This window comes from Synchiropus splendidus, chromosome 5, assembly GCF_027744825.2.
Source record: "Synchiropus splendidus isolate RoL2022-P1 chromosome 5, RoL_Sspl_1.0, whole genome shotgun sequence".
Classification (NCBI taxonomy): domain Eukaryota; kingdom Metazoa; phylum Chordata; class Actinopteri; order Syngnathiformes; family Callionymidae; genus Synchiropus; species Synchiropus splendidus.
In genome coordinates, this window is record NC_071338.1 from 15,837,057 (window position 1) to 15,852,951 (window position 15,895).

Below are 15,895 nucleotides of genomic sequence, written 5' to 3' on the forward strand. Positions count from 1 at the left end.
AATCATTGGTCCCTGAAATAAACATTTACTTTTTATTGTATTTGAATGAGATCACACATTTCAACACATTGGGCATTTAAATACCCCTTCCTAGTTCTTACTGACAGAGCCTGAACGTATCACTGTTGCCATGGTTACGAGACTCCAGCTGGAAGTACTGATCGGACGTGCTTGTACAATCTGCGAACGTCTGCAAAACAATGGAAAAAGATGTGGAGCAGCGAATGCAGTCTGTGTCAATTACAGTCGCCCGTGCCACTAACCTGGTAAATGAATGCAAATGTAATCTAAAGATGTGTGCATACGTTCTCTAGAGTTAGCACGACTCCGTATATCCGCTAAGCTAATTCATTTAGCTCACTTCAGTTCAGTTTAACATCAGTTAAGTGTCCTTGTGCGACACAAAAATATGACTTTATGTAACTTTCATAGCTAAATGGGCGAAATAACTTCATGAATTAGACTACAGTTCGCATTATGTAAATATTGCACGTGTAATATTTCTATATTTCACTACATTTATTTGTTTTTTTTCCCCAGAATATGGTGAAGTGTAAAAGCTTCCAAGCTTTTCTGCAAGTAATGAAAGACTCTTCACTGCAAGGGGAATCAGACACAATACCGGTGAATGTTGAAGATGGCGTGATTGTCTTTGACTTCACCTGCAGCTTCTTCATCGGGGATGCTCAAGCTCTCAGTGACATCGCCCAAAGACCTGTCACAGGTAAAAACCTTTTCTTTAAAGATTAACGAAACGAGCAGGTCTTCCTTACAGGTCTCAAGCAACACTGCATCAACAAAAAAGAAAACCTATAACCAGCCTTCAAGAGTGAAACTAAAATTCTTTTTTTTTTTTTTTCAGTTTTGTTGAAAGAGTCTCTGCCCAATGACAAGAAAGTAGACCCAGAGACTTTGGTTCTTGGACAAGCAGTCATTGATCTCCTGCCATTGCTGCGAGGTAAATTCACCAGAACATGATTGTTGACTTTTTAAGAATGTTCAACAACGTTTACACACCTGAACTGTGCTGAGAACCCAACAGGCATTCATAAAGTCAATTTCTCTACTTGTAATTCGATGATCTTTGCCGGGGAGGACTTATTGTTTATTATGTGTTTTCTTCAGGCCAGTGTAAGTTCTCCTCCTCAGTCCCTCTATATCCGTTAAATGTCACGGCATCTATGGGCTCAAACCAAGATTCCAACTACAAGGTGTAGTATGGCAGAAATGCCAGTGTTTTTCAATGATGGCTTTACTTAAAAAGTAAAAATTTAAATGTCACTGAAACTGTCCTTGTTATGAACATTCAGTGGATGGTTTATTTCCTGTCCTGGATGTGATAATGGTGGTAACTGCTCCACATATACTGTGTGTGCCAGTGTCTGAAACATTTTCTTGACTTTTTAGCAGCCAATGTTGGACGTGTGTGTCAGTATGCCAGAGACGTTACTTGCAGAATTAGATTTGGAAAGATCTAATCTGCTGCGGGTCACAGTGGAGACTGCCTACTCCCTCCCTGGGAATTGGACCTTGCCTTCAGGTTCTGACACTTCTCCTCGGGTCTACACTGCTGCAGTTGAAATCCCACTGACTGCTGGGGTATGTGCAAATAGATGAACATAAAGGTTGCGTGGGTTTATGTGGATGCAAGGATCAGTGATCAGCTTTTCAGATTTGAACATCATTATTCTTTTATCATTTGCTGTGGCCAGAAAGATCAAGTGCTGGTGTTCAGTGATGGGAAGCAGAAGGCAGGAGGGCAGAAGGAAGCAGAGGGTCGGCAGAAGAAGAGGCCTTGTCAAGACCAGCTGGTTCCTGGGAACCGCTTCCTGCCCAACACTGTCATACAGACGGATGCCGTTGACCATGAGGACGTCGAGCTGGCTTCTTTGGAGGTTTGGACACGCTACAGTAGCTAATGATTAGAAAACTGTGCCATAAGAATGCACTGATGAACATTTTAGCTCACGATAAAAAGATACATGAGAGACGCTGAGGATTTTCACACAGGCCCAAGAATTTCGTCGTGAAGCAGAGCTGATGAAGGATCGAGTGTGCTGGGACACGGAAATAACATGCTTCGTGGATGAAGAGGGAACATCGAGGTCAGAAAAATGAACTTTTCATTTTCATATTTGATCGCCGTCTGCCATTTATGACAGATGACTGAAGTATATTTATGTTTATTACATTCCATTTAAATAGCGAACTCCACATCCAAATTATTGCGAGTGAATAGCCATGAGCGTATGTTTTTCCATGACTGCAGACTGTGTCAGAAGATCACTGAGCAGAGACTCTGGCCACTTGAGATCATGAGGTCCTTGTTTCCACTTGACAAAACAACCGAACCATCTAAACAGGTCAGACTTGCTGAGACACAGGTGCTGTTTTTTTGCCCTAACCTAACCACTGAATGATTTGGTGTAAATAAAATAGGATCATTTGAGATTGGATGCAGTTTTGTTAATCAGATAGAACCTTCTCAACTGAGCATCCTATGTTGCACAAGTAAATCTGCCTCTAAGTCACAGGTGTTTGATGTTTCACATTGATCTTGCTTAATTCATATGTATTATATTGTTTATATTGCCTCGCTTTGCCACCATAATAGGAAAACTTAAAGAAGTCTTTAAAAAACAACTAACACAATTCATGTCTCTGCTGTTCATAAACATTTTAATATTTGTCTGAAATGCAAAACCATTCACAACACTTGTCTGCTGTCTGGTGTTCTCATAGAAATAATGTGTGTTTGTTCTTTTGTTCTTATAATATAATAACTAGTGTGCTGAGGAAGACATTCAGATTCCCTCCCACGGAGTTGCATTCATGGACTGGGGTAGACTCTTGTATCCTGGAGTAAAAGCCATCAGAGGATTATACAGTGTTCATTCCTTCTCTAAGACTGAACTTTTAAACAAGGTTTGACTTCCCAAATTGTGATGTGCAAATGTTGTTTCCTTTCAAATTCCCCCGTTCACTTCTACTTTCTTCTTAGACCCAGAGGCGGGTCAGTGTACTTCATGAGCTGGTCAAAGGTTTAGCAGCAGTACCCATGAATGGAAGCAACAGAGAAGTCAGGAGGTCAGCTGACAGGGTGAGTGTATTGTGGGTGAAACATATAGAAGACAAACTATATGAATATTGTTTCTGAACATCAAATACTTTTCTGTGTCACCAGAAAGAAAAACAGAGCCGAATTGCAACATCTGACGGTGGAAGTCAGAATGTAAGTGTTTAAATCCCTCAAGCATCTCAGCGCTGTAACAGCCAAACAAAAAGTGTCCTCTAAACAGATGTATGATGGATCTGGAACATACATAATTGTGGAGGTCGCACTGGAGAAGCCTCTCATACCCAAACTGTCCCCAGAGGAGCTGATGAGACGGTAATACATTATTACATATGCCACTGGTATTACACCATTTCCAAATGAAATAGCTCAGTTTGATTTTCCTGATTCATCCCTCCATGATATGTGCCTCAGTCACGCACCTCTGCTGCTACTATCTTTACATAGTAAACTATTGAAAGTATACATCGTTCTCAAAGTTTCTTCATCATTAACTTATTTGTGTATCATTCATGTTCATATTTATTACATTGTCTGAAACAATGTAGTTCTTCTTTTCAGATTCACATATTCAATCACAGTATTTTGTATATATGTATATATATTTATATTACATATGTTTTGTTCCTTATGGGGCCGTAATACGTGTTTTTCTTTAGTAGTCAAATCTTACATCCAAATAGAGTAGCTTTACATCAAAATATTCTAAATGTTTTGTTTGTATTTTGAAAGTTATATCTAGTTTAGGTTTACATAATGATCATCTTGCTTGAAATGTTTCATTCAACAACAAGAGGTACAAGGACTACAATAATGGCCAATGCGTCATGTCCGCGATCTATGTTGTGTTCCAACATCCTCTGAAGTCCGAAGATGGAGCTGTGAATTACATCACTGCCAAGTCCAGTGTTGAAAAAAGGATGTAAAAGCTCTTGAGTCTTTGGGTTATGTCAAGCAGCGGCCATATTGAAAGACGAACTACCTTTATTTTGAAGTTTTCATCCTCAGATTGAGGCTGCCTTCATGGTGCAATCTTTGGGAAAGGCGAATGCATGTCCTGCTCACTTGCAGCCAAAAAACACGCATCCTCATCTGCCAAGACAATTGTGTCTTGTCCAGTACAAAATCTGTAGGATGGATAACTTGCTCTGTCATCGTGAAGAGGGCCATGTCCTTGATAAACTTGTCGATCTACATTCCTAATCTCACTTATGGTGAAGCACTTTGCGTGGTGGCTGCAAGACCAAGATTGTGGAATCAAGTGGCACATTCTTCACTGGGACTGGAAACTTCCACAGGCTGAGAAGCTCGGCCATTCAAAGTAGCCTAGTTAGGGGGTGTTCTAGATATATCCAGCAAGGAGAAGTTGCTGAAGATACAGTGTCTATCAGTAGATTTGGAAGCGAATTGATATTCTTGTGTAAGAGTTGGAGTAGCTTTCTTGTCTGGTGCCCACTATGGCGACGGGTGCAGGGAAAAAAATGGATGGGTGGATGTTTATTTAATTCTTTTCTACAGTTGTTTTGTGTATTGGGGCATCTTACTAGGCTCATTGTGTTCTGCATCCTTTTCCCCATAGGGTGCAGATCCTAATCCCTCCTACATCTCCTAGTCCATCCCGAACAACCAGCGCTCAGAGAGTAAACATCTCTAAAAAGATTGACACTGTTGAACCTGCTCTGTAGCATATCCCAATAAAATCTTCCTTTTTCTTCCAGGCAGTCCAGGATTTCCACCAACAGGTTAGAAATGTGGTCTCACAGGTTTCGGACCTGTATTTGGAGCTGTTTGGAGTTCAAGGTCCGCAAGCCAAACAATGCAGTCGAAAGCAAGTGACAGCCGATCTCATGGGCGCTCTCAATATCTCTGGAAGATATTTTGCCTTCAAGGAGCAGCTGAAGGTAAAGCAGGCAGCGCAGCTCACTGCCCACCTAGTGTTTTGTCTCCAAGAGAATCCCAAGGGTCATCATGGTTTTTGCTGTGCAGCATGCAGTGGTGAGAATAGTTCGTGACAAGATGCAAAAGGCTCAGCCGTTCACTGAAACTGAACACCTCCAGGCGTTTATTCGGGAGCTCTATGTTTACCTGAAGAATGAGATGCACATTTCTCTCACAAAGGTACACACTGCACTTCATAAAAATCGAATCTGAAGTTCAACATTGTGGTTTCCTTTGCTGATGAAATAGTAGCCTAAAAGTACTACTCTGTGGAAAAATTACATTTAGAGTATTTATCAGGTTTGCTCCTGCTAATAGTTTTCAAACATGAAAAAGGATGGAAGTCAAATTGTTTCATTTCACCACAAATATCCTCCCGGCGTCCTGCTTCTCTTACAGTAACTCACTGTTCTGTCCCTCCTGTTAGATCTATTGTGGGGAGCTCGACGAAGGTTCTAATTATGAGAGCCACTTGAGTTCAGCTCAGCTCAGACACTTTGCCAGAGAAGCTGAACTAACAGGAGAGTATCAGTTGGCTGCTCGCTATTGCAAGGAGGTATTCATTTCTTTTAATTTTTCAAGTTGTGTTTGGATTTATCTAATAAGAATAATTCTCCTTGTCTTTTACTGTAGGACATTTTGGGCACTTTTACACAAGTATATTGGAACTTATGTAGAATATTACTTTACTTATTTAGAAAATTCCGGGTGAAAAACATTGTAACAGTGTGTTAATAATAATCAATATTTTAATGTAAACAATGATTTTATGTATTCATTGTTAGAACCATATGCAGTAAATAGTAATACTAATTTTATTTCTTCGATTGTATTGCAATTTTTTTGCATTTCTCTTTCTCATTTTTCATGACAATAATCCCTGCTTTGGTATTATTTTTTGGTAGCTCAATATGACATGGATTAATTCATTGTCTTAGTTTGGGCGGTTTGCTAGAGCTGGTTAGTATTCTTTTTTCCCTGTCGCTCTGTTTTGAATCCAAGGATTCTCAGCCAAATCACCAATGACTTGTTTTGTAGCTCTTGGTGCGGCATCCTTCTGAGCCAGAGCACAGGTTTTCCTGGGGGAGACTACACATGCTGACAGGAGACCATATGAAGGCTAAGGAGTGTTTCTATGCTGCTGTTTCCATCGAGCAGTCGCACCAGCCCAGGTCAGAAACCTCTCTCTTTTCAACAGAAAACATCATGATGAGTGTTGCCATATTTACATATTAATCTCATTCTTGTTTATTGCCAAGTAATAATTCACCTTTAAATGATTTTACGTAAAACTTGTCTCTGTAGTCTGATGATGTGTGGGATTCTGGCAGCCATCTTTAATCAGTTTGAGGAGGCTGAACTGTTTCTAGAGACGGCAACCACCGTTCAACGTCCCACTGTGGCTGCCTGGACCATGCTGGGTAAGATGGTGGACACCTGTGCTGATGCCATGTATATCTGCTCTAATAAAAGTGATGATCATCACCAAAGTCAATATGTATAACAATTAAGTTTGTAATTTCAGAACACTGACAACTTAATAGCAATATTGAAGTTCACTTTCGGAATCACTTTAGACCTCATGTGCATTCTAAGTCAGTTTTTTTTACTTTCCATTTGGAATACTTTTAAAATAATGTCCATTCAAGGACAATACAATATCACTGGGCCAATGCAATAGTGACAGTCAGCTGTACAAATGATAATATGAGGCTCTGATATTATACCAAGTTACCAGCAAGATTTGTTGTGGTGTTAAAACACTATCTCAACTGCTAATGCTTTTTCAGGATTATTTCTGGAGACTCAAAATAAACACTTCCAGGCTGAAGCAGCATTTTTAGAAGCCAAAAAGCTACTGACAACAGGTGAAGTAGAAGACACTGGTAAAGAGGAGAATGGGAACAGTGATGGAGAAGAGATGAAAAAGGAAAATGAGGCAACAGCCATTCATCAGTCGCCCTACATTCAGGAAGGTAAAAGGAACCATTAGCTTGAGAAATGAGACTCTTGATTTGAGTGAACACAAGTAATGAAACTTTCACCGCCAATTATACTTTCAGATGCTGAAAATCCAGACACAGCTGTCAGCCCTCCAACGCACTGTGAATGTCCCCCAACAATCTACACTGAGACGCTTCAGTTCCTGCTGCAGAACAATGCCCAGCAGGTGGAGAGACGGACCTTCAGTGTCAGAAATACTAGTTCTAAAATCACATCGTTCTTCTCTTCTTTATCTCCATTCTGTGGTCAGGTCACATTAGGGCATGTGGCAAGTAATAATTAGCACATACATACAGTATATATACATATATTCTAATTCAGACATCAGATTATGCATAATTAAACACAATGTTCAGATTTTAGGGCTTTGTGTTTTTAACTTGTAGGCCACAACACACAGTACAAAGGGGGATGAGGATGAAGAGAACTGGGTCATTATAATAAGGTTTAAGTTTGGTTCAGTGTCCTGGTTAAGGTTAGCCATTTGTTTTGGATGGTGAGGTTTAGGGTGAGATACTGGGGAAAGCATTATGGCATTGAGAAGCCATGTGAAATGTCACTTACCAAACACATCATGCCTTCAACAGATGGCAGATGTGGCTTTGTCCAAACAACTTCTGCATCCTCAAGGAGGACGGAGTGTTTCTTACCTCAAACATCTGGCTCATCTGCAGTTACTGCGAGAGGACTACTGCAGTGCCAGCAACACCCTCAGAGAGGCGCTATTGTACATCAACCAGGTAACAAGTCAGTTGCATTTGTGAGAAGTGTTATTTATTCTCTTCTGAATCCGTGTATTGGAAGCCAACACTATGATTTTTAAGGTGTCCCCCCTTATTTCACTATCTTAGCAAGACCCTGATATGTGGGCTCTCAATGGCCACTGCCACGTCCTGCGTGGGCTGTTTCCAGATGCCCTTAAAAGCTATGAGCAAAGCCTGAAATTCTCCAGGTCACCGTCTGACTGCCACCTTCTTCTCCTACGTTTGGGTTCCATTTACATCCACCTGGGAAAGGTCACGGATGATTAATATCATGTTTGTAAGATGAAGATGAATGCTTTCTTCAAGTTTCATGTCTGTTTGCCTTCAGTTCGCTCGAGCCAAAGTCATGTACCTGCAGGCGTGTGAAGCCTCTCCTTCCTGCCTTACCTGGTTGGGCCTAGGTGTTGCTTGTTACCGGGTAAGAACAGAATTCAGCCACACTTATCGTAAAGGTCTCATATATATATATATATATATATATATATATATATATTGCATTATTATCACTTTGTATCAAATGAAAATGTAGTAGATTTTGTCCTTGTGTTGTGGTGTTTGTGTGTGCAGCTTAAAGAACTGAACAAGGCTGAGGAAGCTTTAATAAGGGCAAACCACTTAAACACTCAAAATGCAGAGGTCTGGGCTTATCTTTCTCTGACCTACCTGAGGGTACGTGCTTGGTTTTTGCTTGTTTAAAACCCCCTTTCCCCTTTTCCAATGCTGTTCTCCTGAGGTTTGTTTTCTGATCCATTGTCTACCTTCATCTTTCCTCTTTGTCATTTTCCTTTTCCCAATTTATGCTAACTTCCTCATTCGCACTGTGCCTATTGTTTTGCGTCACTCTTAACCAAACACTTTTATTTATATTCGTACCATCCTATTTCACCTGATGACAAATATTAAAAATACCAATTCATATTTCAGATGGGCAAACGTGCTGAAGCAGAGATGTTTTTCAAGTATGCAATGAAGGTGAGGTTTTTTTTTTACGTTTTACAAAATATAAAGAAGTCATGTTTTTGAAAATGTAGCCGTCCATGCCTTTTTTAATTTTTAGGCAAAAAAAGAGCGAAAGCATTCATCACTTTGACAAATTAACTCAGCTGGGTTTATTTACTTTAATGACATCACTAAAACCTCTTATGTTTTCAGTTCAACCTGCAAAAGACAGACCTGATAATGGAATTTCAAGATCTGAGACGACGAAGATAATCCATTCATATGGCAACATTGCTGAATAGTAACATTCCCCTTCATTTGTACCGTGGTTAACTGTGAGATTATATTATTTTGTAATGAATAAAGGGTCTGAATTTTACCAGCATCCATGGCCGTAATTTATTTAATCTAATCCAGTATCCAATACCTTTTTGGCAGATTCGTTTCCCTCGTAAAAAGAGAAGGCCGTCTGCAAAAATCGAATGCCAGGTTTTTTTTTCCTACACGATATTGCGCAACAATCTGATGAAGATTCGTGTCGACTCTCATACAATCGGGTTGCGTTGTGTGACGCTTCAGCTCCAGTCCGCTAGGAGGCATCAGGAAAATAGCTGACGCCTCTCTGCCAGTGGAGTAGCAACATGGCGGCGTCTTTGGTTCGGTTCGTCCGTGGAGGACTCGGACGCAGTTTAAACGGTGAGTCTGCAGATGTAAGCGTTTGTGTTGAATTAGTATTGCGCAGTTGGTTATGTATCTATGCATAAACCGGCAAACATGCGTAAAGACATTCGCCACATCTCGTCCTGCTGTATGTTAGCCGGTGTTTGACCTTCGGGCTAGCTATTGCTAACAGGCTGCACATTTGTAAATTGTTTTGTAATTATTCAATGAAAGAAATCTACTTCAATCCCAGCTATACTCTCAGTCTAGCGATCCTGATAGAACCTAAGATGGATACCTTTAAATAGAGGTAGCTGTCAGCATTTCTTTCAACCGCGACGTTATTAAATTTGAATCGTTGATAAACTCTTCGATTTGCGTACACACAGTTACATGAGTGCATCTCATCGATGCCGGGTAGTAATAGTGTTTGCTGCATAATAATGGTTGCCTTTGGTAACTATAAACAAGTCAGTTTTCAAAACATCATGACATGACTGACAGCCGGCAAACAGCAGTCTAGATGCTCGCTCGTGAGTGACTGCAGATTAGAGTCATAGGCAAGTCACTGTCTGTGAAATAAGAAACGCAAAAGTCTATTTTGCAAAGTTCAGTTTCACTATGTCTGTACAAACATAGTTTTTTGCTGTTATAATAGTCGTGTGGTCTAAAATGATTCATCGAAACTGTCTCTGCAGTATGAATCCTGTCACTAATTTGAAAACTAACTAGTGGCTCTTGGTGTGATGATCATCTTCATGTTTTTCTTCAAGTTGCGAGAACTTCGTGTCTCATTCAGCAGCAGAGCCGACTGCAAAGCTCCACCACTGAGACCAAGCGTAAGGCTCTTGAATTTTCTAGTGTAGAGCTGCAGTGTTAAGGATGAGAATGTCATGAATGAAAGTTTCGTCCTGTATTCCTGCAGCTACTGTGCGGCCCAAAGATACTGTCACCCACAGTCAGTTGGCATCATTTGGAGAATATGTGGCTGAGATGATGCCCAAGTATGTACAGCAGGTCCAGGTGAGTTAAACATTGGCGGAATCTTCCTCTCTGTCTAAACTGTTTTGAAGATGAGGTTGTACAGGTTGCTGAGTACTAACGTTCTGTTATCGGGATGGAGATTGTGCCTGTCACACACAGGAATTTCTTCAAGTGACTTTGTGTTTGGACTGATGGTGTCCAACCTAAAGTTATGAAATGATGATGCACTGGTATTAATCCGTTATTATTTTTGTGTTTAGGTGACTTGTTACAATGAGTTGGAGGTGATGATCCATCCAGACGGAGTGATCCCAGTGTTGACCTTTTTGAGGGATCACACCAACGCTCAGTTCAGAAACATGATTGACCTCACTGCTGTCGACATCCCAACACGCCAAAATCGCTTTGAGGTTTGATCAATTTTCCCAAACTTTGTCCAAAAAAAATGCTCCCTAAAAGGTTTAATTCTGATAGCCTTTTGGTACGTTTGTGTTATTACACAAACAATATATCTATTATTATTTATTTATTGTAAGTATTTGTGTTCTGTAACTCTGTTTTTTTCCCTTTTATGTGCAGATTGTTTACAACTTTCTGTCGCTGCGCTTTAACTCCCGTATTCGTGTCAAGACTTACACGGATGAGTTGACTCCTGTGGATTCTGCTGTTTCCGTCCACAAAGCTGCAAACTGGTATGAGAGGGAGGTGAGTCTCCATCTGAAGCTTTGAAGCAGACAATGGAATTTTGTTAAGGAACAATGAAGAAGCAGGGAGTGGACTTGCCAGGGACTGGCAAAAGAGATGCGCGCTTGAGGTCAGTTCGAATACTGGGCCACTATCAGGTGGGATCTGTGACTGAAGAGTAGCAGTCGGATTAGGACAGTGGTGAGAGCTGCATGTTGTTTAACTAACTTTAACAACTAATTATTATTATTTTGTTAGTGCTGACACACTGTAATATTCATCTGTGATTGAAGACTTTTCAGTGAATGGTTTTCATCGTATTGTGAGTTCAAACACAGAATAAATCAAACTAAAAAGGAGGAAATGCTGTTTGATATATCCACCATGTCTCTCACACAGATGGTCAGTGTTCAACAGCAGATCTTCATGTAGTAAATAAACGACAATTTGAGAGTGAAAACAGCTTTGCACGAGACGAGTGCTAGTGCTGTGGGCAGCGGCTCTTAAGTGATGTCACTAGTGCGTCTGCGTGAAAACAGAGCAACCACTGTGGTAGTTTTACTTCTCAATCGCAGTATTAGCCTCATTAAATCAGAAAACGCAGACATGACAGGAAGCGCTCATAGCTCTCCACTGAATCGCAGTTCAACAATCTTGTGGCTGGACGATCACTCGATCACGTGTACTTGGTCATGGTCTCCGGTCACCGGCTGCTCGTGGCGTTCACTGTCAGAGCAACAACATGATCCACACATAAACAAGACATTTCTGTTGTTATTGGCGGTCAAGCAAGATCGGAGAGGAGTATATTAGATTCCTGAAACAAAGTTGAGACGTTTGGAGATTAAATTAGGAAGGTCAGATGGTTTGGACATGTGGGATGAAGAATGTTGGAGATGGAGAACCAGGCCATACCAGTATAAGAAGTCAACCAATGAGGTTCATGGATGTGGTGAAGATACTCAAAACAATTATATAACAATGAGAAAAGCACCCAGATATTTAATGTATTTCTAACTGGTGTTTTACACATTGAAAACATAAATACATTTATGTTACTTTCAGATTTGGGACATGTATGGTGTTTTCTTTGCCAACCATCCGGATCTGCGGCGCATATTGACAGACTACGGCTTTGAGGGACATCCCTTCAGGAAGGACTTCCCTCTGTCGGGATTTGTTGAGGTGAGTCCTGCTGCATTCCTGCTCTCATGGTCTCCCCCTCATTTGAAGTGTAAAAGAATCCACTGGTGAGAGTGGTTTTCCTCAAGGGAGAAGCGACTAATGACCAAAATCTTATTTCCAGAGTCAAAACAAATAACTCCTCCGAATAGCGCATGTAAATGTAGGTTAAGACTGAAGTAGGTTCGGTGTATTTATTCTTTAAATGCCCAGTTTTATCTCTAGACAGGATTTGTAATGTTTAATTATTCTAAACCTTTCTTACCTTTTCTTACCTTTTTTACTTTTGGTATTCAGCTGTTGCAGTGCACTATGGGACTCGTAGTAAGGGCAGTTAATGTCCACAGATAATACTATATATAGATAATAATGAACTGTTTCACAGAGGCTACAGAAGTTTACCATGACCACGGTTACGTGACGGTCTAATAACACTTTATACGTCAGGGCTCACACACACACACAGCTCTAAAGCATGACTGTTGTGTGAATATATTAAAATGTGAGTCCAGTTCAGACGATGACTCAGTCATTCTGTGCACCAAACCTTCAACCACTGTGACTATGATGGTGACTCCCTGATTGTGATGCTAACAATGAGCAATGGTGCTCTGATTCTGGACCTCTTGACTTGAACTAGTTGATCATTTAGTGCGATCGACGAGTGCTTAGTCCTCGCTACACGTCAGCTCACGCTCACTCTATTGACAGTCACACTGACAAGCTCATGGCGCCACCTCTCTTCATGACATACACAACAGTTCTGTGTTCTCTCCGCTACATGCAAACTAAAAGAATCCGCTGCAAACAGACTGAGCAGACGGATTGCATCAGTCGGGCTATTCTCGTGTCCATTTCTGTCAACGGAAGATGAGCGAGGCACCTGATCAGCTCAACATGGAGTCTCTCTCTCTGCAGCTGCGCTACGATGATGAGGTGAAGCGGGTCGTTGCGGAGCCAGTGGAGCTGTCACAGGAGTTTAGGAAGTTTGACCTCAACACACCATGGGAGGTGTTCCCCGCTCACAGGGAGGCCAAAGAGGCTGCACCGAAACTGGAGGCCGGCGAGCCCGCCCCTGAGAAGAAGTGAAGTCTAATGTCCGCGCTGTCTGGGAGCCCGTCTGAAATATTTATGTAAATAAACATACAAATAAAACTGTTGACATTGCTGGTTGGAGTTTTCTGTGTGTTATGATCAGCTTAAGCCCACAACAAGTTAATTCAGTCAGCAGCTGTTGAAATCTGTCTGTGCTCAGAGGTCAGCAATGGCATATTGGGAAGATTAATTCAAGTGAGTTATCACAAGAATATAAGTCAAATGAGTTGTCGTCCCTCCTTGCTTATCGTTCCAGTCTTTCATTCTGTTGTGTCACATGACATTCATTGCTTCCACTTCATTGGCGTTTGGATCCTTTAGCCATGCAGGTGAACTCAGATCAGCCTGTCACATTAAAACAAGAAAGAAAGTAACTGTCAGACTCAGACCCACTGGTTTGAATCCAACTTACCCTGCCTATTGTCCCGAATACCTGGGATTGGCTCCAGCCTTGTAATAAGAAGTAGAAAATGCATGCAATTTGAGATTGGCTTTTATTTTCAATTGCATGAGAAGCATGTCAGACATGTTAAGGAATAGAAAAGTAATAGTTTAGTGATTATTTGGAAAGAAACTTACCTCTGGTTTGATCACTTGGGTCCATATTTTATCTCAGACTGTATGAATGAAGTGTGTAATGACAGTATATTGTCAGGTTGTGTTGTGTCAGGCTGTTACTTTAAAAACTGCTATGTTTTGTGTACTATGGTGAATGTTTGAGCGACAGTGCAGTGACCCAAATGTGTTCGATTTTTTAATGTATTTGCGTCATTGGGATTAATTCTGAATCGACCTCTTGAAAACAAACTACAAAAGAATATCATATCGCTCTTACTATGTATGACCAGCAGGTGGCACTGCTCGACATGAAGTAGACGAACCGAGGACGTGGTCGACTGTGCGCTAGTTGGATTTTAAAAAACTTCAAACGAGTCCGTACTCATCACGTTTTATTTTGTCAAACACTTTCACAGAAGCATTCAATTGACGGGTTAGAAATATTGATACACGAAGACACGACTTGTACAGCAGACTGAAGACATATTGTTGACAGATTGTTGGGATTTTGTGCTTTTGTCAACAGCACACACGGGTTGCACAGACGCCACATGAAGTCCGTCACTGTACACTGTAATTGATAAAAATACACAAGAACAGGCATCGACTGGGCGTCCAGTCGTCTGGGTTCCTTTTTTTTTTTTTTTAGATCACTGAATTTTCTGTTACATGCAAACATCACAAACGTGCTGCTGGCGGTCCGACAAGTCACCACGAGTTGCACGGATTGTTTAAAAAGGTACGATGGTCCATCATGACGTCACACACAGCAGTTGAGCACACACATATCAGGTGCGTCTTTTCACAGCATGTTTTCAGATTTATATCTCTGTAGCTGTGAAGGGAAAAGTCCATTAGTCGCCACTCGGTGAGTGTGAGGCTCCAGAGTGTCCGTGTCGTTTCATCTCATATAGGTGTGATGCTGTCTCCCCCAGAGCTGGAGGGATCTCAGTCAACACCTGTCTGACTTCAGATGCTTCAAACAAACACATGAAAACAGAGCTCACATTATATATCTACTGCATGTTCACGAGTCTGTCCATTATTCCTTGTTTTCCACTTGAATATTTATAAAAAATAAGAACAGTAAAAAAGAACATTACATGAGTTCACTTCAACATTCGTTCAGTCGTCCAGAAGTCTGAGGAAAACAAAGCATGCTCAACAATGGTTCAACTGTCAGACACTACAAGCTGTTTCGGCTCGTTGAACAGCGATGACCCAGGGTCCTCGGTCCTCCTGTGAGGTGGGGTGAGATGAAAAATGACGTATTCTTATTGTCTACGATCTCTTTAAGTACTGAGAAAATTTGTTGGGGAATTTAAAAGAACCATCCAACAGAAGAGGCAGCTACTCAGTGTTCCTCTGCTCAATTTGGTGTTACTGACCTGAATTTCAGAGGTCAAAATGACTTGACCTTGCCATCTCCAGGCATGAAACAGACTGGAGTTGAAGAAAGGGGTTAGTTTACTGAGCCGCCAAATCCAGTGGTATCGCCCCGAAACACATTAAATGTCTCGCTGGCTTGAGGTTTGAATGTGAATAGAACTTGTGTGACAGCCGTCACAACTTCTCCTCCACCTTTGACTCCCAGTCGCAGCCGCTGGTGTCAGCTCTCCCACCGAGAATGCAATTTCATCACGTCAGGGTTCATCACAGTTTCAACTGCCTCATTTTCCTCCTGGCAGCGTCAAATGAAAATGACACGCATGTTATACCAGACCAAGCCATTCGATTTTCCCCACAGTGCTTTCCATCTTAAGAAATGCATTAAACGCAGCTAGAATTAGAAATAAAAAGTAGCCACAGGCGTCCCTGTGGGTGCAGACAGGACACGAGGGCGAGGATGTGTGTGAGACCTGCTCATGCCTGCTTGGACTTCATGGTCATGAGGAAAATACATTTTCCCAGGCTGATGATGCGGGGTCTGACCTAAATCTGTCTGTCCATGAAAATATGACATTTCAGAATTAAGAGTCATATATATATATATATATATATATATATATAT

General features: G+C 41.2%; 2 protein-coding genes across 3 annotated transcripts; both read left to right on the forward strand.

Annotated features, from left to right (window-relative positions):
- The first annotated feature begins 136 nt into the window (after nt 1–136).
- LOC128758905 (cilia- and flagella-associated protein 70-like) lies at nt 137–9,075 on the forward strand. Of its 2 annotated transcripts, XM_053865382.1 has the most exons (26): nt 137–266; nt 541–724; nt 863–958; nt 1,126–1,211; nt 1,408–1,599; nt 1,713–1,895; nt 2,011–2,105; nt 2,270–2,363; nt 2,788–2,925; nt 3,002–3,100; nt 3,185–3,232; nt 3,300–3,391; nt 4,656–4,716; nt 4,795–4,977; nt 5,063–5,194; nt 5,442–5,570; nt 6,053–6,186; nt 6,320–6,435; nt 6,805–6,990; nt 7,078–7,184; nt 7,606–7,758; nt 7,870–8,034; nt 8,111–8,200; nt 8,350–8,451; nt 8,707–8,754; nt 8,935–9,075. In XM_053865382.1, exons 1-26 carry the CDS (start codon nt 201–203, stop codon nt 8,992–8,994), a joined length of 3,039 nt encoding a protein of 1,012 aa, XP_053721357.1. In that variant the 5' UTR covers nt 137–200; the 3' UTR covers nt 8,995–9,075. The 2 variants fall into 2 exon arrangements, with proteins under 2 accessions (XP_053721357.1, XP_053721358.1); XM_053865383.1 differs by lacking the exon at nt 7,870–8,034.
- Nucleotides 9,076–9,314: 239 nt separating this feature from the next.
- On the forward strand, nt 9,315–13,388 carry ndufs3 (NADH:ubiquinone oxidoreductase core subunit S3). Its single transcript, XM_053865962.1, has 7 exons — nt 9,315–9,417; nt 10,155–10,220; nt 10,307–10,404; nt 10,626–10,775; nt 10,945–11,070; nt 12,115–12,234; nt 13,150–13,388. The coding sequence occupies exons 1-7, from the start codon at nt 9,363–9,365 to the stop codon at nt 13,318–13,320; spliced, it is 786 nt and encodes a 261-aa protein (XP_053721937.1). The 5' UTR covers nt 9,315–9,362; the 3' UTR covers nt 13,321–13,388.
- The last annotated feature ends 2,507 nt before the right edge of the window (nt 13,389–15,895 follow it).